At 37.3% G+C, this 26,806-nt stretch overlaps 3 protein-coding genes across 6 annotated transcripts in view; 1 reads left to right on the top strand and 2 right to left on the bottom strand.

The window, feature by feature from the left end:
* The window catches only part of LOC121953387 (otoferlin-like), a 34,047-nt gene extending 27,896 nt beyond the window's left edge, over window positions 1–6,151 (bottom strand). Inside the window, exons 1-9 of the mRNA XM_088087563.1 lie at window positions 5,978–6,151; window positions 3,017–3,072; window positions 1,770–1,840; window positions 1,172–1,298; window positions 1,003–1,057; window positions 693–824; window positions 523–585; window positions 324–408; window positions 77–236 (exon numbers count right to left, since the gene is read on the bottom strand). Coding sequence (XP_087943689.1) covers window positions 77–236; window positions 324–408; window positions 523–585; window positions 693–824; window positions 1,003–1,057; window positions 1,172–1,298; window positions 1,770–1,815 — 668 coding nt within the window. The 5' untranslated portion in view covers window positions 1,816–1,840; window positions 3,017–3,072; window positions 5,978–6,151. The remainder of the gene's footprint in view (window positions 1–76; window positions 237–323; window positions 409–522; window positions 586–692; window positions 825–1,002; window positions 1,058–1,171; window positions 1,299–1,769; window positions 1,841–3,016; window positions 3,073–5,977) is intronic.
* A 5,042-nt stretch (window positions 6,152–11,193) lies between these two features.
* Window positions 11,194–20,047, top strand: map7a (microtubule-associated protein 7a). 4 transcript variants are annotated; one of them, XM_088087664.1, is made up of 16 exons: window positions 11,194–11,324; window positions 11,493–11,755; window positions 12,439–12,546; window positions 13,608–13,682; window positions 13,780–13,943; window positions 14,049–14,148; window positions 14,310–14,426; window positions 15,586–15,740; window positions 16,233–16,351; window positions 16,458–16,696; window positions 16,780–16,957; window positions 17,210–17,378; window positions 17,503–17,607; window positions 17,749–17,799; window positions 17,929–18,151; window positions 19,185–20,047. In XM_088087664.1, exons 2-16 carry the CDS (start codon window positions 11,632–11,634, stop codon window positions 19,193–19,195), a joined length of 1,938 nt encoding a protein of 645 aa, XP_087943790.1. In that variant the 5' UTR covers window positions 11,194–11,324; window positions 11,493–11,631; the 3' UTR covers window positions 19,196–20,047. The 4 variants fall into 4 exon arrangements, with proteins under 4 accessions (XP_087943790.1, XP_042357417.2, XP_042357419.2 ...); XM_042501483.2 differs by lacking the exon at window positions 11,194–11,324 and having other exon boundaries at window positions 11,353–11,755; window positions 15,610–15,740; XM_042501482.2 differs by lacking the exon at window positions 11,194–11,324 and having other exon boundaries at window positions 11,355–11,755.
* LOC121954145 (uncharacterized) lies at window positions 20,028–26,444 on the bottom strand. Its single transcript, XM_042501486.2, has 13 exons — window positions 26,171–26,444; window positions 25,184–25,303; window positions 24,367–24,486; window positions 23,643–23,762; window positions 23,025–23,144; window positions 22,698–22,906; window positions 22,563–22,608; window positions 22,352–22,485; window positions 21,695–21,826; window positions 21,455–21,569; window positions 20,847–20,981; window positions 20,498–20,623; window positions 20,028–20,342 (listed from the first exon to the last, which is right to left on the bottom strand). Exons 1-13 carry the CDS (start codon window positions 26,370–26,372, stop codon window positions 20,209–20,211), a joined length of 1,713 nt encoding a protein of 570 aa, XP_042357420.2. The 5' UTR covers window positions 26,373–26,444; the 3' UTR covers window positions 20,028–20,208.
* Between the last annotated feature and the right edge of the window lie 362 nt (window positions 26,445–26,806).

Raw genomic sequence — 26,806 nt, 5'->3', positions numbered from 1 at the left:
CTGTCGAGAGTCTTACTTGTCATAAGACAATGTGTATATTTAGTAGAATATCATACAAATGAAAATATACTGTTACCCCTCTATGTCATCTTCATCTGATTCATTGGTCTTATGTGGAGTCTTTATGGTGTCTCCTTTGGCCACAACTGCAATATCACACTTCACGTAGCCTTTACAACCTGCTGAGATGTCATCAGGGTCGGACAACAAAGCCCACTTGTGGTAAAACTGATGTTCTGCAATGCAAAAGAGGAGACAAATGAATTGAAAAATATGTGTCATTAATTCATAATAAAAAAGCTATCTTTTAATTGATTCCTTACCGGGCTGGGAGTAGATTGTGCCAACATCCAGTTTAAAAGTTCCAACCAGTGTTCCACTGCGCAGGAGATTTTTGGAGTGAACTACCTAAGAGTTGGTTCAAAGAAATACAAATTGCGACATTAAATACACTTGTCTTTGGCAAACAAGGGATTACTTCAAACAGTTTTATCTTACATTATTATGAATCAAACAACTTACAGACAACTTAAGGATTTTGTCAAACATAACATCTGGAGGGACGTGGAAGTCGAACACAAAATACTGAAAAGAGAGAGGAGTGAGTGACAACAATATTAGTATCAACCCTGAATGTGGATACAAATTAAACTGAAATGAATATATATGGTATGTTGTAATGACTGACTCACTTCATTGTAGTATGGGCAGTTGGTTGATTCCTTCATTGAGGTGTATTTTTTATCCTCTCCAATCTCCACACAGACCATCGGATCCATGTTCAGTCCAATCAGCTGCCGCGCTTCAATCACTGTCACACTGACCTAAAATTAAACCATCAAGTATTTGAGTGACTGACTGATTGTGAACCAACTGTGTCATATTAAAAACATTAAGATTCCACAATGATTGGTCATTAATTTATCTGCACAACCTAAATAAAATAATTTATGGGGCCAAAAAAAAAAAAAAAAAAAAAAATACTGGTAAGGTTTCTCTTACTTGGTAATCTACTGGTCTTCCAGAACTGGGCTCCATCTTTATGTCTGGTTTTGATCTGTAAAAAAAATTAAAGTGTCAGACAATAATGATAATTTTCTGTTAGATTCAAGCAACAACAGCAATACACATGCTTACAAGGCAGCCAAATACAGAGCAGAACCATGCTTGCCTCTTGTTTGATACATTGGTGGTGACGGCTGTGACTGAGGCCAGTGAGATGGTGTCTGGATCTGGGCCTCCTCCCATAAACATGCCCTGACGATCCAAGTCCTCTGTCTCAAGAATAGCTGGCTCATCTGGACATTGTATGAAAGACACACAGTAAGGAAAACTTGTACCAAAATTAAAGTAAATAAAAATGGAGACAGTGAAAGTTTAATAAATTATTGCAGAATTATACATCTTACTTACACATTTAGTTTTTTATTAATCCTGGGAGCTTTTATAAAACTCAAGTATTTGTGATAATGGTTGCGTATGACATTTAAAAGCAGAAAGGTGTAATATTTTTAGCACTAGTGATTGCATTATAGTCTACTGTAGACCAAAAAGCTACTGTGTCATTTACAGCTCAACAGCAACATAAAAATCCATAAGTTAAGTAACTGCTGCATTTGTAGAGAAAATAATTGGTATTTTGGTTTGACAAAATGTTCTGTAGAAGGCTGAAGTGGGCAGTAGGCCAACAGCAGTTTGTAATATCAGCCAGGATTTCCTTTTTTTTCCCCTTGACCTAATCATCTGTCATCCATCTCAGCTACTGATACCTCCGTTTCTGTCCTCCTTGTGTCCACGGTGCTTACTGCGCTTCATGGCTCAAAACAATTCTTTGTCTGCTCTGTGAAAGAAATTTTAAAGTGATTAACTATTTCACAGACAGAAGGTTTGCAATTCCATGAATAAAACAGTGTTATTCATTGTGTTGGTGCAATTACTTAATAATCTGAATTACCAATTACTTTCAATAAATAAAAAAACAAAGAACTTAATTTTTTTCCCATGCTAATCCAATTTTCTGTGAATATTCTGCAGTCAGAACCCAACTTCTTCTGTCTGCACATTCACAACTCTGTACTGCAACATCTTACAGACAGAAGGAGGCCAACAATTAATTGCTATTAAAAAACCTCTAAAAGCAACTGGAAAATGCCTAAATTATTAAGTGCATTAAAAAAAACATTTAATGCATATTTATTCAAAGCCAAAACATACTGTGTGACTTAGCAAACATGCTGTATTTTTAAGTGTCATGGCAGAACTAAAGTACAGTTTATGTGCTTTCATTGAAGAGGGGTGTCTGTGTGCTACCACACCCTGGATTAGCCTTCAAAAGGGCCTTTCAATTATTCAAATCGGCTGACCTTAATACATCAATTAAAGAGGATACATTTCACAAGCATTGTGAAAATAATACACTTAAAATGATTAATCTGCTGTAATTAATTAGCAAAGTGCCCTTTCCACAGGTGCAGTTTTAATTTTAAAAGTTCAAAAATGTTTGCTGTGATCAAGTGTGGAAATTATTTCCAAGACTGACATTTTCAAGGATATGCACAAATGACCTAGAGACATTCATGAAGGACTGACACTTCTTTTCTAAATGTTTTCTTTACTTTTTTGAATATTTCACAGTTGTATGTAATAGTCAAAAATGTAAAAGAGGTACGCAACAAAATTGTTACAATGCTTGAAACCCTGCAAAATAATGAAACACCCTTATGAGCTGCATGTTGCTCAGAAATAACACTCATGACATTTACAATCACCAAGAAGCATGCAACTAAAAAACTGCAAGAAACCTCAAATGCACAGATGACTGTCTCTGCAAAATTCTAACCAACAAAAACATCTGCTCAACATTTTCACACAGCAAATATTAGTCTTCAGAAAGTCCCTCCCTCCTAGTTTTTCAAGTGTACTGTAAAACTTTGAGGCCTAAATGCCTGAACTCTGCTTGTAACATCTGATCTATGCTTAACATGATGTTTCTGATGAAATATCTTATGATACATACCATACAAGAAAACGATGCTCTTGTCTTCCTCCTCTGAGTAGCTCCAAAAGAGTTCCCTGCAAAGAAAACACCCAACTTCTTAATTTTTTTTTCTCCAAGATGGAAGAAACACTACATAAACATTTTTGATATTTACACAGCAGTAAGGAATAAGGCTACAAAGTAAAGTTGTACAGAAAAGAATTGGGTTTGTCCAAGTCTGGAGTTGGGCTGGAGTGATGTGATACACCAATGAATAGTGCATGAGTGTTGAACCCGAGACTGGTAACTATAACTAGGGACTGCTGAGAGACGTCACTGTGAGCAGAGTCTGCCAATCCACACAGGCCGTGCACCAAACAAAAGAAAATATGTAATATATCTTTTTTCTTAAATCCTTTTTTAAGATGGTTGCTGAAAAGCCAACCAGCAACTTTTACATGCAAGACAAAAGGCCATTAATTAATGCACATGATAAATTGTAACTGTATAGCGTTTCTGCATCATTAAGTTAAAAAAGCCTCCTAATCTAAGTAATTAAGAGGCAAAGTACAAAATGTTGGTGTTTGTGCTTTTCAGAAGACAAATAATGCAACATCAATAAGAAAAACACACATATTAATCATTTGAAGCCTGAGCAAATTGGCTTGATTTCATTCATCATTCAGAAATAACCTCAAAAATGTCAAGAAATTAGTTAAAAAGAAAAAATCTGAAAATTTGTTTTAAAAATGAAGAGGAAAAAAGTTACAAAACAACAAGCAAACAAACAAGGAAGTGACCCTAAAAAAATACAGATTTTGAAACATGATTTTAAATATGTAATTATGTAATTATGATAATTAGAAACATCGTTTTTCCAAGCTTTTATCTATCTTCCCTTGACATTTTCCCTTGCTTTTAAAAACAATTTTGATAACCTACAAATTTCTTGCAATTTGTTGAAAACTTCTTGCCAGTTGCCAATTCCCTTTTCTCACACTTTTTTTTTTTAAAGAAATCACACCATTTGTTCAGGGTTCAAAGGTGTGAAAGGTGTCTGAAAGCAGCATGAGAAATGTGATGTCGCTCCAGGTTTCAAAGGTTTAGAGTAACTGTTATATTCAAAGGTTTTGGCACAGTGTGCTTCTACAGTACTTGTCACTGTAATATGAGTGTAATTCTGTATATATTGTAATGTATATCAAAACAGTACTTCACTGGAAAGCTACAAAATGTGGAAGAATGAGGTAATCAATATATTGCCCTGTCACTAGTGATAGAATTTCATGGAAGTAAACAAAATGCCGGCCAAGCTTGTTGGAAGAAGGCTCCCTTTTAATCATTAATAAGGTGCTGCTACAAACTGGGTCCTGGTGCAGACACACTGTCTTTTGTCATGGAATCACTAAACGGTGTCAAGTCCTATTTGTAAACGCCCTCAGTTTCAAATTTATACTTCTTTGACTCTTTAAAGGTGACCTCAATTTTTAATCACACAAAAGCTGCTGATATTTTTTTTTTTACAGATTTGCTTGAATAATAAGGATCAAATGTGGCATGATGTGTTTCCGCACAAAAAAAGCAGTGTAAAAAGCACAGATTATGTTGCATTATTTTGCTAGGTTGGGGCATGCTTTAGCAACTTCTATTCAATGCAACTTCAATTCAACGCTGGAGTACAACTCATCATCTCATCAATTACACATACAGCCAGTCTGTAAGCCATACGTCAAAGTCTAAAGTTGCTGGTATCCGATGAAACAAGGCAATAAATTATTTAGGCGCTCCAGTCAGGGTTGCATGTGGCATCCTCATTATGTGGAGGTATCACTGTTCACAACAAAAGAAATAGATTTTGCTCAAAGGAAAGAACAGGGAAACATGTTATCTTCATAATAATTTAAATTTTTTTTTTTGCTGCACTTGCGCAACTTTAGTCCTTTAGTCCCATAGTCCTCTATGTTCAGGGATATACATATATATATATATATATATATATATATATATATATATATATATAGTACAGAACAGACCTAGAACAATATTTAGTTGATGTGTACCAAACAAAACATCAAGGTTAACTTAATGCAACTTCTTATCTTGTGTAAAGACTGTAAAGGATGCATCCTTTTCCCAACTGCTGAGCTGGAAGTGTGTGACACTCTCAGTGACATCAACCTGACCACTCTGCTGAGGGATTCTTCCTTTAATTACATGATTCACTAACGGCTACGAGGGGTTGAGGAGATCCTAGTTCCTCCAGGATGGCCGGTAACCGTGTCAGCAATCGTGCAAAGTTACTTGTAGTCTTATATTCTAACCTCATATTCTGTCATCAAACACAACGTTGAGTACTTTGAAGTTGGCATCAGCCACCAAACCAGTTTGCCATGGTTGAATTTTCTGATCTAATAAATTTATTTATTTATTTTTTTTAAAACAATTACGCGCAACCCTACTTAGCATCAGAGAATCTTTCAGTGGTGATGAGTGATCTCAAGTACAAGATATCAGGTTAAAAACAAAGATTTTTAATATCTATGCACAGGGTTCCTACAGCTTGAGGTATGTTAGATTAGATTTAGGGCTTTTTAATGGCACTTGGAATGAAATTTAAGGCCAGTTTTACAACAACAAATTTATATTGTATTTAGAAAATATAAAAGGTGTTAGCAGTCATTTTTAAATTTTACAATGCAATATCAGAAAAATGATTCATAAAATTGAAATTTCCATGTCTGTGCATTTTTAAGATTTTTGATTTATTTAAGAAATTTTTATACCAATTAAGGGCTTATTTTTAGATTAGTTCAATGCCTTTTAAAACTTTTTAAGGATCTACGATAACCCTGTATGCAGTGAACAAGAGAGTTATAATTTTTATTTTGGATTACTATTTATGTAACACTTATGAATATGCATGAGCAAGCAACCAAGCCCTTAAATTGACACCTTTGACAAAGTCGTCTAGGGTGAACCACAGAATGATTTGATACCAACCATGCAATCTTATCCCATGTCGGTTCAGTGTCCATAGCCCTTTTTTGGCTGTAGACTGGTTATCACCATCTTGTTTGTGCTCCAGTGGCTCTGTGGGCACCACCTGACAGCGGTGTAGTGTATCCTTATGACACATTTCTCTCGAACTCTCCGATGGGGGAGTTTGGCAACCTTCATCACTGAAACACAGCCAAAGTGCATCAGTATTGTTAGTGTTAGTGGGGGGGTATTAGGCAGCAAGCACGTAGGTCCTGACCTCAAGTGACCTAAGGGACTTAAAGATAAAATTCATTAGTCAGAATAATGATTGGTTTGTGTCAACTGTCTTTGAATGGGAATCCATTTTAATAATCCATACTTTCCAAAAAATAGTCCAAAAATATAAAAACTAGAGTGCTAAAACTCAAATTTGTGATGTCATAGGTTGGATTTTTTTATTGCTGATATCTAACATATAAAAACTCATTTGGCCGTGAACCAATATTCATATATCCACTTCTTGTCCCGACCTAAGTTAAGCGATCATCAAGTCTCTTCTGTCGTGGAATTTACATATTATGCTTCGTCTTATTGTGATGGCACACCAGCAGATGGAGACAAAAAATAAAAATTCAATTTCTGAAATATTATCATGCATCCCTAGTCATAGGGTATAAAATCTGTAGCTGCTCCATAGACAGTGAATTGGGAAATATGATCACAATGACACTGAGAGCAGCCCGGGGGATGCTCTGTGTATATGGGTACATTTTCAGTTTCAAAACTGAGAACACTACAATAAAATAAAGATATTTTGGGTATGAAAAAGAAGACACATTTTCTGTGGGTCCACACAAGGCTCCCATTAATTGTCTGTGAGGCAGCCCCAGACTTTTTACCCTGCAACATCACAAGATTGAGATTTACTTCTCTGGTTTCTGGCTTTGAGAGAGATGCTCATGTTCACTATTATGACTAACTTTCCTAGACCACTGAAATAACATAGTGGAGCTCTTAATTTGGATGATGATCTCTATTAATGTCATCAACAAACCCTTGCACTCTACGTTATTCAAACAGACAAAAATGTTCAGCCTATTTGGGGCACAACTTTGAACAAAATGTGTGCCCACACTTTATCCTATGACATATCACAGTCCTCCTCAAGACAGGTTTTTTTTCAGTTAGTCCCAGTAAGTCTTTAATGCAATGTCATCATGATGCACAAGGTTAGATCAGCCTCTAGCAAAAATACACTCTGTCTAGATACAGACCACTTGATACAGTCTATGAGATGAGGTAATACTTACTGTGTTTGGGCTACCTGCCTTAGACACAGTTACTGAATAGAAGCACCACCTGGTGGCCAAAGAGATAATGTAAAAAAAATCAAAAATGATTCTCTAAGTATAATAATTTGTTGTAATTTGTGGGACATTTCTTACCAAGTTGCACATTGCCTTTCCCCTCTGTTTCTGAAAGAAATAGCAACAATTTGCTCGGGATTTAAAGGTTTAAATACTAGTGAAAAGTATTAAAAGCAGTACAAGAGATGAAACTCCAGGTTTCTCAAGGTGAAAGAAACGTATTTTTTGTTACTTAAACACAGAATATATGGACATTTTTAGCACAATTTCATGTAGTTTAAGACCTTCTAAATATATTTAAAAGGAATATGTAATACCATTACTGTTGCAAAAGAAATCGACATAACAAACTACAGTGAACATCGTTATTTAAAGTTCGTTATTTAATTTGAATAACTGAAATACTCAGTGCGCATTAGCTAACATAACTTCTCAATGCCAAAATAAACTGGCGTTAGACCCAGTCCAACAAAATATTTCATGTATAAAAACTATATGACAAAATATTCTTATTCTAAGCTACTAACAAGTTTTAAGACTTTTTAAGAATCCGCAGGTACCCGCTTAAACTGGACTAATATATTCACACTGTGTACGGGCGCAAAGGTAAGCTAACGTTACTCTGAGCTAAGCTAACTAGCTCTAAAACCAGCTAAAATGCTAGCAATGACTGCCACTTATGCTAAAGTAACTTCTCGGGTTAACGTTACCTGTTTTACAATGGCCGAACTTTTGCTGATAATCTTTAAAACCGACTTACACAAGAGCAAAATCTGGTGACTGACATTTTACTTACCAAGATGAAGCTTACAGTCAATGGCTTAACGGTTAGCTCAGTGCGCGAGCTGATTTTACCTGAGAAACGTCCAGCTGTCAACACTAGCAACCGCACGCGCACGCGCACGCCCTGGTCCTCTGGGGGCCGTAAACAGGATTTGTTTTGGGGCCCCTCAGTGTAAAATGTTTACATGACACTGAACCATCTTTAGTTTAAGCAGACATAATGTATAAACAAGCACTGTCAGACAGGAAATCTTTCCTGCCACAAGCCATCCACCTGTACAATAACTCACCTGTCTGCGCTTTAAACTCCGGTCTTAGCTCCATGTCACTCTACACTGCTGACTTTATTTTTTATTTATATTTCTTCAGATACTGTTCCGCACTTTACACATGTATATATGTAGATATGTACAGTCTCTTAGGTTTTTTTTTTAGGTTTTTTTAAGCATATTCCTTTATATTCTATTAATAATGTGTGCTCTTTATTCTCTGTTCTTACTGTATGGCGCTGCTACATCCCAATTTCTCAGTTTTGAGATCAATAAAGTATATCTATCTATCTATCTATCTATCTATGTAAAGACTAAAGTGAGAGAAACATCACTAGCAAACCAGTCTATAAACAGACTACAGTGAATACAGTATATATATATATATATATATATATATATATATATATATATATATATATATATATATATATATATATATATATATATATATATATATATATATATATATACTCCTGAGCCACAATCGCCCCATAACTTGTCACTATTTGTTTGCAAAAAAGGCACAAGATGCTAGGAAGGTCCGTTTTTAACACGTTGTCTCTTATTTACTTAAAAAAATGAACATTTCCAGACCAGGGTACTCAAATCTCCATTCAATTTGAGAAATATCTTTAACTAAAACAGTCAGTCAACAGTCAACAGTAAGTACACTTATTGTTGTTGTTGTTATTAATAACAGAAAATCATCAGTGTTGTCGTTACTTTTGAAATGTAATAGGTAACACATAATAGTTACTGCTTATATCTGTTGATGGTCAGGGCCGACTCTGTGCATGCATTGAGGTTACAGTAGCAAGAAAAATAAAAATTAAATTGAATTCAATTTAAATGAATTGAAGTTTGCTTTTTTAACTTATGCCATTTTATTTTGCAGGCAGCATCATGGCAGACAGTGGATGACAAACAGTGAATCTTTGTCCCAAAAGGTCAGAGATGAAGGGTCAGTTTCACCTTAAAGTAGTCTATATTGTTATCAGTTGTTTATCTATAAAAGCAAATCATTCATTTAGTTACTTTGTTCAATATGTATCAATATTTGCAGCAGCTACTTACATCCTCTGTATTTTTTGGCAACTAAAAAAAACATGTTTACACATTTGTCACATTTCACACCTTTCACTTGAGTCATTATGAACATGTGTTTTTTACAGCACCTCAAGGAAAGATATTTTCTCTCAAATTTTCCATTTGATTAAAGTGAATGTTCGCTTTAAAACAACGTGAGAGTTCAAGCAATTTTTCATGCCTAAAGTCAAACACGTGGTTTAATTAAATGTCACACACATGCCCTTACATGTGCTTTTACTTAGTGATAAAATCTGAATGTTACCAAAAAATTAGCCATAAATAATCACTTCTTCGCTGGCAGTCAACTTCTGTTACGGCTGAAATGGCTCTGCAGAAAAAGTTAAAGACAATAAGCTGTCTCTAATGCTCCTGAAAAGTCTGGTTTCATATTAAATATTATCAGTCTATGTTTATGTGTGAATTTAAATGCAGCAGACAACAAATAATCAATATTGTATTTGTCCCCTATATGTATCTAATAGTATTTTCATTGTCATCAGTTGAATTATTTCAACTGATGAAGGTGGAGGACATGCAGAGCGCCAGCCTGAAAACTTGTCAGCAGCTGGTCCAGACACGGCTCTCTGCAGCCACGTCTGAAACCCCAGGCCACACAAGCTGCACACAACAAAGATTTTGGGAAGGGGTGACGAACTGGCTGGAAATACAAGCTCTATTCATAGGAGAGCAACAGGCCCCTCTGGGGAAATGGGGAGCAGCAACACAGACCAGCATTATGTACTGGTCTGCTGGCACAAGTAGACTCTCCAGCTCTAATCGCTCTTAAAGATGTGGACCAGCTTAGTCAAGCCCATGAGACCACGGACACCCCCGCAGGTAGTGAAACCTCCATCACACGGCATCTCACTGACACAGACTCAAACAGAGACTCTCATGGGAACATGTCAACAGCACTAAAAACTCACATTGTACCCACAACAGGTCAAATGTTACAGCGTAGAGCCCCTTTAAACACTTCCCTTTTTTACTTTAAGATTAACTTCACAGCTAAAAGAAATTTTCCAGATTTTCTAGTTTCTAGTCTAATTTTGTGTTTTTTATCTAAGGACTTAAAACATTCTTTTTTTGGCAGAACTTATGACTTTTAAATAACTTCTTGCTGGTTGCTCTACTTGTTTTTAAGCTCTTATTTTTTATGACTTTAAAATATGCTCTTATTTTGGTATTTTTTGTCTGTTTTTTTAGGCTAATGCTTTTATCTTGTAGCATTTTGGGATTTGTTCCAAATGTAAATTACATTACAAATAAAATCTGTTATTTATTTATTCATTGAGCCTGAAAGTGAATTTCCAGGGACAGGGAAAACACAAAACAGTAAATACTTGAGACTACACCCAGATAGTGAGAAGCCAAGTTTGATTTTATGTATTTTAGCAACAAGTCAATTCAAACACAGAGTGCAAAGAAACAAATTATTAAATAACATTCAAATACAATTAAAATCATATAACTGAAGCCATTTAAAGGGAAGCCTGACTTCAGCTTGCTCTCTAGAAAGAAATACCTCCATCTAGTGTTCATACCATTTTATTCACTAAGTAAGGAATCATGGGTAAAATTTTTGCCTCGCCTATTGAGAACACTGACTCCATCTTCATCAGAGCGAGTTAATGTCCAAGCAACGTACAGTATGTCACTGAATATTATACCAGCATTGTCATGTAATTATTCATGAGGACAGGCTCTCAGATTTGCTTCCATTTTTTCCCCCCCTGTCTCCAGGAGACGCTGCATCCTTTCGGCCACATCCATCTGACAAGCAGGCAGGCAGTGTGGTGGGGGAATTAAAGTGACACAGCTATCTTATGTGAAAGTAAAGCAGAGCAGCTCACAAGGGTGAGATCTTTAAAGGGGGGAGTAGCCTTTTTATAGACTCGCTGAGGATCAGAGCCTTAAAGGAGACAGGAGTAAAATTGTGGATAACCTTTAATTTATCTCTGGACAGGGGAATAACTGGATGCTTTGTTTTTTTTTTATGCTTTTCTCTCTATTTGTAACACACAGATGGACAAGCAGCTGATGCAGAGGGCAGTTCTTTGCACGGTGCACTTGGAAAGCAAGGACCCGAAGGCATCTTGAAATAGAAATTCAAAAGAGGAGGAGGAAGAGAGAGAGGAGGGGGGTTTAGAGGGAGAGCATTGGTATGCCAGGCTCAAAACCTAGCATGGCTGTGCAGAAGAAACACAGTGACATCCCTCCATCGCAGGGACCACTTTCTACACGCACCATCGAGAGCCAGAGGAAGAGGAATGGATCTGAAAAAACAGGTTAGCAGCTTTAATGCGTGCTTTTGTTTTGGAAGGATTTCTGACCAAAGCGAGCCTTTTTTCTTGAAGCAAAGGAGAGTGACCGTAGATCCCAAACACAGATCATCTGATCATATTGATGACGCATGAATAGATTATACATTTAAGAAATATTAAATCATTTTGTGACTGAGAATGGCTGTAAAGATGAGGAAATCAGGAGGCATCTGTGGACAAAACATACATAGAATAATCATCCTGATGTTATTCAATTCTAAAGGATTTTTTCCTCCTTATGCATTTATATGAATTGTTAATTGGTCTTGTGAGGCGGCTTTATGTCTTGACCTTTTTCATTGTTTGTTTTAGTCATCTCCATGAGGACTGATCAGGTGCTAGCGCATCTCTCCGCCTTTTATACGCAGGCAGTTTATAACAGCTCTTTCATTTGCAGGCTGACCCTAAGGCCATCTCAGTCCACAATAGCCACTATTTGGGACCGATTATTCAAGCTAATTTGTTACGTATATTTACATAACAGCTCCTTCATGTCATCTGCCATGCTAAAAGATGCATTTACAGATAGTTAAAAATCCAAAATACCAAAGGAATATTGTCAGATTATGAGAAGCAAAACTGGAAAAGCTCATAGGTGGGGCTATTTTTTATTTAACTGAATAACGTGCTTTTTTCTTAACTTTTAGATAATCGTGGTAATATCAAGCCAAACACACAGGCAAAGAAAACAGCCTGCTTCGTCAACAAGGCTGCCCAAATGTGCAACACAGCCACTTCACCGCGGGCCGCTGCAGGTTTGATACAGCACTCACATTCACCCACATTTCACCAGGCAGCTGTCATATTATTAAGATTTTAGATAATGACTTCAATAGCATGAGTTTCTTTTACACACACTGACTCGATTTTGGTGTAATGTGTAATATAACTAATCGCAGCGGTGGGACCAAGTCATTGTTTTGCAAGTCAAAACAAAGTCTCAAGTCTTTTACTTATGTCCCATTTCAAGTCCAAAGTCCTAAACTTTAAGCCTTAAGTCCTGATCAAGTCATAATGCGCTCGGACTTAAGTCAGACCTAAGTCACAAATTTAATGACTTTAGACTCAACTTGACAAAATCAAAAAAGACTTACAACTCAACTTGGACACCAACAACTCATGACTTCACTTGGACTTGAGCTTTTTGACTTGAAAAGTAAGTGAGACCGCATATTTTTTGTATTATAACAAAATTAGTTGCTGGGAAATGCTTGGACTGAATCGCATTGACATTTGTCAGTTCAGGAAATGAAGGGGAATTAATTGATTTGGCAAGCTTCCAAATACCATGTTTTTTTTATTATTTGAGCTCGGGGGAAGGTATTTTCAAGTCAAAAGGCTCAAGTTACTACTGAAGTCACAAGTCATTGGTGTTAAAATCAAGGGTTTTAAGTTTCATTTAACATTGGGAGGGGGACTCATGAAATTTGACAGGTTTGGGGTTCCTTCTCCCCAAAATTTTGAGCATCACACACACTTGGTTTAAAAATTCTGGTGAATTTTCATACACCATTTTCTGTACTTTCTGCACCAATCTATGGTGGAAATGTTGCAAATTTGGTAAAAATAAAAGTCCTCTTCTACTGTCATTTTTTATTATTATTTTCAATACTGAGGGGGGCGTGTCCTCTTCGTGTTCCCTGAAATCTACACCTATGGTTGAAGTCAAGTTGCCATTCCTTATTTGATTCTGACAATTTGAGTCCAAAGTCATCAAATTCACGATTCGAGTCCACACCTCTGACTACTAGTATATCTGTTTAATTTATGGCATCAAACAACCAGTGTCTAAAAATACATTATTTTGGGTTTCTAGTGGCCGCTGGACCAAATGTTGATGAGAGGCTGAAAGCTGCTCGGGAAAGACGAGAGGAGCATCAGAGGACACTTGGTATGTGACACTATTAATGCATTGTCCTCAATTTCTGATAAGATTAACATACATAACCGAATAATCTATTTTTACTGGTTCACTTTTTTTCCCTCAGCCTCTCGGGAAAAGAGCAGGTTGGAGCGGGAGCAACGAGCCAGGCGGTACCATGAGCAACAACTGCAGGAGCGCAAGAAGAAACTCCTGGACCTGAGGCTCAAAGAGGAGAGGAAGCGCGCTGCTGTGGAGGAGAAGCGCAGGCAGAGACTGAAGGAGGATAAAGTGAGTTTTGATGGTGGAAATCAAAAACGTTTTATTTTTAGTGAGGCTGATGTTTTCCCGGGCAGCTCTGGGTTGAGTAACAAAAGCTTGTTTTCCTGAATTAAGGAGCGATATGAATCTGCAGTGCGTAGGACAGTGGAGAAGAGCCAAAGGGCCCAACACAACTACAGTCAAAACTCCAGAGGAAGGAAGCTCACCAAGAACGGTAAGTACAAATGGATGTGCTTTTTTATTTCCTCTCTTTCAACATAATCTTTCTAAACTCATAACACTTAACAGTATCTGTTCTCTGTATCTTAACAAAACAATTCTTGGAGTGCCTTATCTTTTTGTTTCTGCTGCACTTAAAACCGATCAATACGCTAGTTCCACGTCGCTTGCCTCTGACAACATGGGAGAAGAACTTGGTCAGTCGCCTGCTTACCCCTACATGCTCTTATCTGGCCAGGAGCAAGAGTGCTGGTTGTCAGTCAGGAGAAGAAGGTACTCTCCCCCATGATAACAGTATGCGCCCTGCTTTAAAGGAACAATGTGTAAGATTTAGGGGACTTTAGTAGCAACTAGTGGTGAGGATTGCAGATTCAACCAGCTAAAAGTTAGAACGGCTTCAGTGTTCATGTTCAAGAGGTTTTTACCAGGAGAATTATCCACAGAGGTCTTTTCCTCTGTGGATAAGGTGATTGAAACCAGTAAAAACACTGAATAAAGCAGTAACATGTAACAAATCAGTAGCCCTTTTACACAGAGAATGCATAAGTGCCCCACTGCAAAATCTCTTTTTCATGCTGCCTACACAGAATTACACTGCTGCTATACTGTCTGATTTTAGAAAGCATGCCAGCATCATGGAAACAAAAGAAGTGTGACATTTCACATAACAGCGTCTGCCTCTAGTGTGACATATAACATAAGCGTTGGCAGCACTTTATAAACAATAACAATGGCAATACATGACAATAATAAACATTTGCTATTCCAGTTATGTGGTGGCTGATGTAGTTCTCTGCTCTGAGGGTAAGGAGCTCCCTGACCTTATTGTTTTCGCAAATTTTCGGCCACTATTCTTCTTGAGTTAGCCACTTACTGCTGCTAGCTGCTTCCCATGGTGAGTTGCACGCATAACACGCAGTCAGAACAACACGTCGTCCAACCTATTGTCCCATCCGTCTGGCTTTCCTTTTTACACAGATCTTAATCTCAACCTTTTGCCTCTGATACTTAAAATTCAGTCCTTCAGGAGGTTTTCACCTGGAGATGAATTATCTGCCAAGGTCTCCTACACAAATAAACCAGGTGATTAAAATTGGCAAAAACATGCAAAAAATAAGTATTATGTTTAAAATAAATATGGGTTTAGGGATGCCCCAGTAAGGTGATTGTGCCCAGTCTCAGATGATTATACCCTAAAGAAAACATACTTATTATATTTCATTTATTCCAATATATCCCCTAAATCCTACAAACTGGACCTTTAACATTATAGCAATGCTAACTGTAGTGCTTTTTTAAGATGCTACCTTGACTAACCAACAGCTCGTTTCCCTCTCTGTTTACGAACTACATCACAATTCCCTCACTGGTTCCATCATATTTGCACAATTCCTCCACTTTCCAATAATTATGGCACAAATCAATGGCTCAGTTGTCCATGTTTGTCGCCGTGCAGTTTCATTCCACTCCATGAATTCAACCACCAACATCACCCCTCCCAAACCCCAGCAGCACTCTGGTTCAGTCCACAACAGGCCTTCATCTGCCTCCCCGAGTCCAATGCAAAGAAGCATCAATGCGGCACAGGTAATTCTAGCTGTATCTCTTTTTTAGTGTTTACTTTTTCAGTCGCATTTTTGAAAAAAAAAAAAAAAATTATTCTGATGATCATGATGGAGGGAATTAGGACTTATAATAATTGTCTGTATATTCTATAGAGAAATTAGAAGAAAATAGAAATAGAAAAATTAGTATGAGAAAAAATGTGCATTATACTACAATATATAATAGAATATGTATGTATAACTATAAAATTATATGAAATTTATTTTGTATAAGAAATATGTATAAATATGTCAATCGAATTTCAGTGTGCTAAATATAAATGCAAAAGTAGGATGGGTACAAATTAAATGTGACTGTATTTTACATTTTAACTGATTTAGTTCAATTATTGTGCATAATAATGTAAAGGGCTTCATGTCGGTTTTGCCCATTGTATAATTTTGCAGCTGAGACAATAGAGTTGAAACAGTCATAAATATAAATAATAGTAATAATTTCTTCTTTCTGGTTTAGATAAAAGCAGTAAAACAGCCAAACACTAATAAGAAGAACTCGAAACCTAAATCACCTGCCGTCAGTGTGAAACCACCCAAAGTCACACAAAGCAGAACAACTTCCCCGTCACCTGAGCGGTAGGTCAAATGTTTGTGACCAAAAATATCCACTGTAAATTTATGATATAGTACCTGTAATCTGAAACAAAATGGGACGTCTGCTGTCTTCTGCTGCATCTTAAAGAACCCCCCGAAGATCAATCAGCAAACATTCGACCCCGCTGCAGCTCGAGCTCCCGTCGGTCCCTGAGGAAGATGTTGCTGTTTGTGGCTCTGCCCTCTCACCGGGTAACTCAAGGCCTCTCAGGACACCACCTGAAGGTCAGCGAGAGGAAATGAGGGATGAAAATACACCCGAGGTTCCATGTTTGAACCTGCCCGACAAAGACACAGCAGCTATGAACAGAACCGCGGGACATGGAAGTAAGCTGCAGAAATGCGCAAGTGCAAGATATAAAGAGGTATTTAAAGTGTTTCAGGTACTGAAGCTGATTATTTCTCTTCAGGTCCTCCCCAAACGCCTCCTCGTGCAGCTCCACAGCCTTCTGAAGTCGTGAGTCGACCCTCAGCCGGAACTACAGACCGAGTGGAGGCCTCACGTCTCTTGGCTGAAAAGAGGAGAGAGGCTCGAATGCAACGGGAGAGAGAGGAGCAGGAGCGCCTCCAAAGAGAGGAAGCCGAAAGGTAACAAGCACCTATGAGACTTTCGTGTTACAATTTAAGGTCAAGGTATCCCTGAGGGTCAATTCAATCATGCACAACAACTAACAACACATCTGCAATGAAACAAGGAATTAATAATACTGCTAAGGAGTACAATAGAGCAGGGACAAATGATTTTTTTCAAACTATTTGTCCTGCATCTGTATGCAACCAGATAGAAGCAGCTTGTAATACTTTTGATTTTTGGACATAAATTTATGAATTTGTGTCCAGGCGGAGTCGTGAAGAATTGGAGCGCAAGAGGGCAGAGGAGCGAGCACAACAGCAGGCCGAGGCTCAGCGTCTCATTGAGGAGAAGAAGAGGCGGGAGGAGGAGGAGCAGAGACGAGCTGAGGAAGAACGAGCTCAAGCTATGAGGGAGGCCGCCCTTCTGCAGAAACAGGTGGGAAATGCAAACATTCCTGCACCTACAGGCTTCCTCATGGATGCTTTTTGTGTTTATTTCACGCATTTACTTGAATGGACAATCCCTCTATTTCCTTTTCTTTGTCTTAATCTTTTTATAGAGAGAGGAGGAACAAGCCAAAGAGATGGCAAAAGCAGAGCAGATGAAACAAGAGCGAGAAATGCTCGCACAGAAAGAGGAGGATGCTCGCCAAGCCAGAAAGAAGGTTTGACAATGTTTGAGGATGCTGACAATGTTAGATTTCTAAAGAATAAAAATATTAAAGTTTGTGTCTCATTTAAGAGACTAAATGATACGAGAAAGCCCACCATGTCAGTGTTTTAATAAAGGTTGTTTTCTTTTCCAGCGACTTGAGGAGATCATGCGGAGAACCAGAAGGACAGATTCTCCAGATACGGTGAGATTAACTAGTCAGGGAAAAGTACATAGCCCCTGGGCTCTTATGACTCACATCCAGCATCTACTAATAACTTTCCACCTCTGAAAGCTTTTCCTCCACCAAACTGGTTAATTCCTTTTATAACAGAAATCTGTACCGGTGAGGATTTTGCCAAATGAAGCCCAACCAAAGGAAAACACACAGCCTGTGCACAATGGCACCATAGAAGATGCCGTCAAGCTTCCAGTGGTGTCTAAGACCTCACAGCGGAACAACGAGGAGGACATGGTGCCTGTTGTGGCCTTCAAAGAGCGCAGGTCCCTCAGGACTCTCACAGGCTTGGAAGAAATCCAGACCCACCAACGAGCAGGTAAGATGCAACCAGCAGGTCACTAATGAACATGTCACTGTGGGAAACTACCAACCAGAGTGCAGACTGATTCTGAGAACTTTTTGCTCTGGCAAGTGAGTTTTTAGATGCCTAATGGACCATGAAACTTACTGACATGCGCAATCGTCCATTGTGTTTGTTCCAAATCAGCTTTATAAAGGCACGGCAGTGTATGCAAACCCCCCGATTAGAACCAGTCATTCATCTTTAACCGTGAGCTGTGCAGGCAGGGTGCAAACATCAGAAACTGTGCAGAACATCATATAAGGCTGCTAAACAAGAGTTAGGCACATGTGAATTTGAAGTCAGAAGTCATTTATGTTGCTAGATTATAAAGTGTCCCTGGTAGCTTGTATATGTAGTCAAATTATACAAGGTGGATCATGCGCACTTCCAGCCTAAGGTGGGTACAGATGCAGCAAATAGCAGCAATGAAAAAGAAGAGGCTGTGTGCACACTGAAATTTGAAGGCTCACAAGTTATTATCACCACGAGATTTTATCCTGCAAAGTTTGCATTGTGCAATAAAATTAATAAGATAACTAAGTCTTAAGATATTTAACCAGAGTTGACTCAAACAACACATAAACTTCAGTCTCCAGGGTAAAAGTCTTGTGCTGGACCCATAGGCTGCCAGGTGACCAACCAACATTTTAAACATAAGATACCTAATTGTCCTTTTTCACAGATATTTGTCTTCCTCAAGCTCTCAACAATCAACAGATTTTTTTGTGTACTGAATGTATAAAAAAAAAGCTAAATTTTATGTTTCTCATAAATTTGTGAATTACTTCAATCTTGGAAATGATGAGTTTTTTTTTCTCAGACTATTACCCCTGCTCCCAGATCCACATTTATTTCTAATTTGGCCCTAATATGCTGTAGTAAATTTTTCATACAGCATCCCTGAATAAAAATTCTATAAATGCATCACAAATATTCCAATTATTTCTTGAGCTGCCGTTAAACATTTTGATATTTTTTTTCCTCCGTATTATTCCTCCCTCTTCAGAGGTCATCTGAGCACCTTCAAAGTGGGCAGACGTTCAAAGACTTTGTTGGAGAGCTGTGATTTCTCTGTGAACCACAGGAGCGACTGCAGCACAGCCATTCTGCTGCCCTTCGGCACCTTGACAGAGCATGTAAGATTACAGCCTTGCCTCTCTCACTGAAGACAACAGCATTTGGTCACTTTTCTGCGTGTAACTCGTGGCACAAGTATTGGGCAAGTTATTTATTATGTTCTTCAGTACAGCAGGTTTCTGAAATAATATCCAGAAAAAAAAACAGTAGATGTAGACAGTGGTAATGATAGTTTGCTACCGAGTGTTGCCTCTGTGAAATACTAGGAATAGCCATTCTAACAATCACAACATATGTTGGCCATATGCTTTTTGCTTATTCCTGATATTTCTTGCAGTTTAAGCACTTTTCCTTCCTCGGTTTAGGATAGCTCGAGTGGCCGTTTGTGTTAAGAACACAAGAGTTTAGGTTGTTGGTTAAAGTTCACCTCCTGCATAAATAAATTCCTGTCTTACCCTTCGATTTTGTGACATATAGCAATCACATATTTCAAAGCTGCTAAGGAACTTAGTTTCCAAAGACTTTGCTTCAGTTTTGTGAGTGTTGTTTTAGGAGATACAATGCACAAAGCCTTTATTGCACTGACGGCTGCTTTATTTGATATTGCGCAATCAATTTAGAAAGCAAAGTTTGAGGTGTAGAGGTTTATTATAATAACAGCATATAAAAAACAAATGTATCTGATCATCAATATTTGATCTTATAGTAAGTATTACACATAACTATCACTTGTTAACCGGTTAAAAAGTGGAAATATATGCCATATTTCATTAAAGTTGATACTATGCCACATCTGTGCCTCGTTTTTTTAATTCATTTATTGACTGTAAACATAAAAACTGAAATAAAATATACACATTAAAACACAATAATAAAAAAAAAGTTCATCAGTGTATGAATGTAAACACCTTGCACCACACTGTGTGCATCACTCTGTATTCATGCAGAGAAGGTCAAGGGTTAAGAGATGATGGAGAAAGGGGCTGAATCATTTGCAGCAGCCGTCTGGTTTCTTCGGTCTGTGCATGCATCTTCCAGAGCTGAGCCTCCAACTCACTGTGAGCCAGCTGAGAGGAAAACTCTCCATCTGCAGAGATCGACAGCACAAAGCAGGATAAAATCTACTGAAGTGCAGTGCATGATTATTTTAAATGTGCTCAGGGAGATCATGTATGATAACATATTTTAAATGGATTAAGTACCCTCAGTAAGTGTACATCAAACACAAAAAGGTGTACAAACCTTTCTTGAGGTTAAATATTGTAACAATTCCAAGCTGCTGAAACTTAACATCTTTCTTTGTGAGAAACACCAACAGGTACTCCAACATGGTGACATAGTGAGGTCTCAGCAACTTGGCCATTTCCCCTAAAACATGCAAATTATAACAACTTTTAACATGTATGATATAAAAACAAACAGGTTATCTAAAGGTGCAGTATGCAATTCTGGAGAAAGATATTTGATGGCTGACTCTCATTTGCAGGTTGTCACATACCAACACTTTTGGTTGGTGGTTTGGTCCAAATACCAACTCAAAGCAGCACTTTTAATTATTCTACTAGCCAGTAATACTTGCAGATAACATTACCAGTCATTTCTAGTATGCTGATGATGGCCGCACTGTTGTATGACAACTGAGGGTTTTGTATTTGTGCCGACATCCTCACAAGTCTTGAAACATGCTCTGATGTTATTGTCAACGACAAGTTTGACTTAAGTGGATCTGAAAGAGAGACAAAATGTAGAGGAATACAGAGATAATTTAAAATAATAAGTTAAAAACAGAACAGACAAATACAATGTCCATTAGCATAAATTAACAATAAACAACAAAAGAAGAAAATGTTGTTAAAAATGAAATCAAATAATAAATTTTCATTTTCTGTAGTATATATATATATATATATATATATATATATATATATATATAAAATTAGAACTACACATTTCCTTATTTTTTTTTTTAAGGATTTTATAACTTTCTTAATCTTTTCGTTTTGCAGAAGATTTCTTGCCAGGTTGATCATTGCCTTTTTTCTCTTTTTCTAAAGAAATCAAACAGCTTTGGTCAGGTTTAACTGTATGTGAAAGGCATATGAATACAGCAGAAGACAACTGATGTCAATCCAGGTTTCAAAGGGTTAATATATCAACACAGATCAATGTATCTTTACGCATAAAGTCCAGGTCACTCACCCCAGTTCATCAGGTGATGTAAGCATGATGTCACATGCAGTGATATCTCATCTGATAGTGACGGAGACAGGAGGGCCCTGAGGAGTCCTGATAAACACGGACTTTCCATCACAGCCTGAATAACAAAGACGGGATTCAACACAACTTCAGACCAGAGTTTATCAACGCCTGGCACCACGCACAAACAAATCATTACTGCAGACACGTGACATGAAATCATGGACTGAGGCCTCGGTGTACCTGCTGATCCATGCTGGAGCTGCACAGGTCAGTGATCATCTTGCAGCTGTGTGTGATTATGACAGAGCTGGATGTGTGACGATGAAGCAGCTGACCGACTTCATCCAACAGTCCTTCACTCACCAGGACATCCTGGAATCAAACCACGGATAAATTATCAAAAGCATGATGTAAACAGAACAACTACCTCATATAATTTTTTTTTAACATACAGTGAATTTAAGTTCAAGGAAACAGAAAGGAATGCCCCAATAGATAAAGATGCTTTTGTTGCTTTAACCTAACCACAGAGGAGTCTTGACGCAATCCCGGGACTCTGGTGTCTCCGTTCTGCACTTTGCAAATCCAGCACTGTACATAAATCTAGTGTTGCATTGACTAAAAAAAATGTTTTCTCTTAGCATAATAAGTTTGTACTTCTCACTCATTTTAGAATGTTTAAACCAAGAAGTCATCATATGGTTGAGCATTTCTTCTGCTTTATGTTTTTATTATCTGTAAATATTACTTTTTTGTCTGTCTGAGTGTTTGTATAATAATTTCTCTATTTTCTTTTACATGTTCTAAAAAATAATCGGGGCAGCAATGATGTAGCCACCATATTCTAATTTTGAAAACAGTGTAGTTTTCCAGGACATAGTGCTGAAGAAATCGTACACTGTTCAGAGGGTGTGCACACAGGGCAGACAGAAGTATAACGGCTGACTCTATCCACACAGGAGAGGAGGTTTTCAGCAGAGCCCTCAGAGGCAACACACAGTCGAGCTCCATCAGCTGTTCCTGGATGAGAACTACAAAAAAAAAAGAAGATAATGAACAGCATCTGCTTTGGGGATGGTACCAGTCTGGTGTCCTTGTTTTTAATTACCATTTTTTGAGAGAGTTTGCAGGCATCTGCATGCTTGGATTGAATTCTGAAAAATGGAATTTATAAGATTTTCATTGGTTATTGTTGCTGATTTACCTTCATACGAATCTATCAGCCACTTAAGTTTATATCTACCTTTTGCACAGACGAAGACACGAGAGTCAGAAGAGACTTTAACAAAAAGTGACCCCCAATGCTGAGCAGCTTTGGGTGATGCTCCTGAACGGTGGCAATATTGCACAGAGCGGTGCAGCTGTAAAACTGAACCTCTGAATCTGAGGACTGCAGCAGAAGTATCAGGACAGGTATGGCCCCTGCCTGACACAAGATCCTTGTTGACCAGTCTGGAAAAATCAGAAAATATTCTGGTTTTCATGTTGTATTCAAGTAGCACTGGAGAGAACGTGAACACAACAGCTATAACAATATGTGAACATTGAGATTTAAAGGATATTATTTCACCTGACTGTGTGAGATGTAACAGAGCCCAGGTGGCTTTTTGTTGCACATGAGGGTCGTAAGATTTTGCTAAAGCCAACAGTGGCTTGATTCCATCCACCACGATAGCTTCTCTGTTTGATTCTGCATGAAAATTATCAAAAAAACATATCTTTAAACATATACTTAGATGATATAGACAGAACAACAATAATATGCTGTTTCTCTGCAGCCTTACACTTGATTTTGAGTGAGCTAGGGTGAATAAAAATGGAATACTGACGATACAGAGAGGCATTTTATGAAACACCTTACTTCTATTTCACCTTTCTGACATCTCCATTTGTTGCCATGCCAACATCCTCTGATTATTGTTTTGCAGCATAATCTCATTGAGTATTTACGACAGTGTGCAGTTACATTTTCAATGTCTTGCACTGTCAGATCCTACTTTAACACTATACAAATGGCTGACCAAATTAGTCATATAAACTTACATTGATTGCTACGTTTCTACATTTTTTTTACATTTTCTATTCCTGTCTTCACCAAACTTTTACCAAATGCTATTTATCTATTGCCTAGACAGGTTTGAGAACTTTTAAACAATTTAAAGACAGAGTCCTCCCTGTCTGTACAAACCTGAGGAGGCCAACATGGTGACGCAAGCACATGAGTGACACTGAGCGGCCGCATCACCAGACTGGAACAACTCCAGTATGGGCACCAGCATGCCCATTTCAATCACCAACTCTTTGCATACTGAAATCAGATTTTAAGGAAAGTAATTATGACCATCTGATCCATCTGTGCCCAAAATGCACTTTTCAAAATCATGCCATAAAAAATATTATACATTAGTATTATTTTCTAGTTTCATTTTGTCATGATGCCACTATGTTTTTAGATGGAAAAAAAACAACACAAAAATGATTTTGTCCCCTAATATACTAAATGCAATGTTGATATTTTTATTATCACAGCCTGGGGTGTGTCAATGATTTACAGCAACACTGATTGTGACAATGCACCTAGTGGAAAAAGCATGTACTTTTTACCATATTCCAAATATGGTAAAAATGCATGTTTTATGCTTTGATGGCTGTGGGATCAAAAACTGCAGATTGATTTGGTTTCAATGGTGCATTTTTTAGCTCTTAACAATTTTGCTCACACTGTGTATTTTAGACTTATTGTAGGAGCTGAGCTGGAAATTCCATGACTGAACAAAAATACACAATCTTTCTAAAATGTATGCCTTATGCATAAACACAGCCAAAATTATCAAAAAATGAAGAATAAAAAGCACCTCAAATGTGCCAAACAGACCCTAAGGGTTAAACACCATGTGGTTCTTATTGCTTACCGTTGTTTTTGACTAACAGATTGACCAAGGACAGAGAGATGGTCTTTTGCACATCTAGGTCAGATGACAAAAGTAAGGACATGACTGGCTCAATGAAGGCATCTGGTAGAGGTGATTTTACTGTAACACACAATGCAAAATTATTATTATTATTTTTTAAGCATTTTATGTATCACTTACATTTTGCTGCCCAAAGGATTTTTAGAAAAGCTGAAAAGGGATCTACAAGTTTAACACAATATCAGCTCATTAACTAAAGCCACATGTTAGTTATAGACATAAAATTGACTTGTGGTTCGTTTTGAATTAAAGTCCTTAAAGATATATGCCACCTGTCTTCTATTAACCTCAACGAGGTAAACACAGAAATCTGTCAACTGTAACATTTATGCAAATATATGAAGTCAAAGATTTGCTTGCAATTATTATTATCATGTTAAGCTCTTTGAGTTGCTCTTGCTGTATGAACTGTGCTATACAAATACTAAATTATAATAATTATAAAAACTGGAAGTAATACTTTATATGAGATGTTACTTCATCTACCCTTTATTATAATAAAATTTGGGATTTAAACATAAAACCCATTTATTCTGACACTATGGCCCACACATGCTGGGAATTTTCCGCCAACACTGAACAAAAAATGCAGTTGGAAATTTGCATGATACCAGTCATACCCGTTCCAGTGCTTATCTCCACAGTGAGATATGAGAAACATGATGTGCAAACAATAGCCTCATTCTGTGTGCCACTGAACTAAAGCATGGGCAACAATGAAGATAGTTATAAAAATCTGTCTGATTTGTTTACTCACAGTGATGACTGAGATGTAAATAATACAGGGATGCAGTCATTTGTAGATCACTGCTCTCTGAGGTTGCAAGTCTGCTCAGTGCTTGTAGACTTTCTTCATTAAGTAGTTGAGTTTCATCATCTAAGAAAAAAAACAGATTAATTAGCATTTCCAAAACTGAAGATTTGATAAGTGATTAATTCTGTGCATATTTTATGAAAACTTTTAGAGTTTTTATCAATTACTTTTATAAACAAACAAAACAGAATTTTCTTATGTTGAGAATACACTGCTGATCTAACTTACCAGCTAGCAGGGCACGTTCCCACAACACTGGCTAATGTTACCTACAAGTTGCAATAATGTTTAAAAGAAAAACCGTTTTGATCTAATGTCCGAGGAACATTTTAAAGATGTTTATCATTTAAAATAATGTCCCTTTAAGGTTGAATGTTGACTAAGACGTAATGTTATAACTGCAACAATCTGAGGATGTTTTGGGTGATGTTGAGTTCTATTTATAAAACGTTCCCATAATGTTACATGAGAACAAAAGAGGAACATTTTAAAAGCAACATTCAGAACATGTTATTGAGGACTGAGATTAAAGACCATTTTGTAAAAAAAAAATTAAAAAAAATAATGAAAAAACAAAATAAAAATAATGCAATGTGATAATTTAACATTTTAAACAGAACATTTTAAACGTGCTTTTGATGTTTATAGAGAATGTTACCCCAACTTTAAGAACACTCTGGGAACTAAAAAAAAACTCGACGCTGAAAACGTTACTAAACACTGCATTTTTTGCATTGTAACATACTCAGAATGTTTTTAGACCCAAAAATATCTAGCTGGGTTTGTCTGCTCTAATGTAATTTACAGCTCTGTATAACATGTTAGAATTTGTCTCACGAATAAAAAACACAGACTTAGTCAGTCCAAGTGTGTTAGCTCTCCACACAAAGCTGTCTACGACAAAGAAAATGAACGGCTGCGTGTTCCTACCGTGCAGCAGGTGTAAAGTGGACAACTCCCGAGTTGTCCTGCGCAGAAGAATCCTCTCAGGTGTGGTCCTAAAGCACGTGCATTGAGAAATTTCCCTGAAAACGTCTCTTATTTTTTGTCCAAACTCTGTGCAGAAGTTCCTTAAATGAACGATGAATTCTTTGAGCAATCTGCAGCAATTTTCACAAAAGCTTGAAGCCATGACTCCATCTTCAGCAGAGAGGCATGGCACTTGCCCGTTGTCACACAACCGCAGACACACCTACCGGGGCGTCACGTGACTGTCAGGTAGCCTAAATGTTCTTTGTTGCATGACACTGTTCAAACACTTACACAACTCTTATTACAAAGCAAAATAATGGATGCACAATCATCATTTTAATGTTATAAGTGATCCTTTTCAGACATTAAATAATTATGTTTGTTTGCTGAATATGTCCGATGGGCATTCTGATGCTTTTTGTTGTTGTTGTTGTTACTCATATTTTATTTTCGTTGTCTTATTTATTTTTTTTTTTTTTGCCATGTTCAAATTGGGTTGTCTGAATGTATTGCACCTCAGGGTGAGGCATTACTAATTTGGTTATACATTGCATAATGATAATAAAGGTTTTCTTTTTTCTGTCTAAGTTTCTA

This window comes from Plectropomus leopardus, chromosome 14 (assembly GCF_026936395.1).
Source record: "Plectropomus leopardus strain MGB_pleo_1.0 chromosome 14, ASM2693639v1, whole genome shotgun sequence".
Classification (NCBI taxonomy): Eukaryota; Metazoa; Chordata; class Actinopteri; order Perciformes; family Serranidae; genus Plectropomus; species Plectropomus leopardus.
Note: the sequence above shows the minus strand (reverse complement) of the source record. Positions and strands in the feature narration are given on the sequence as shown.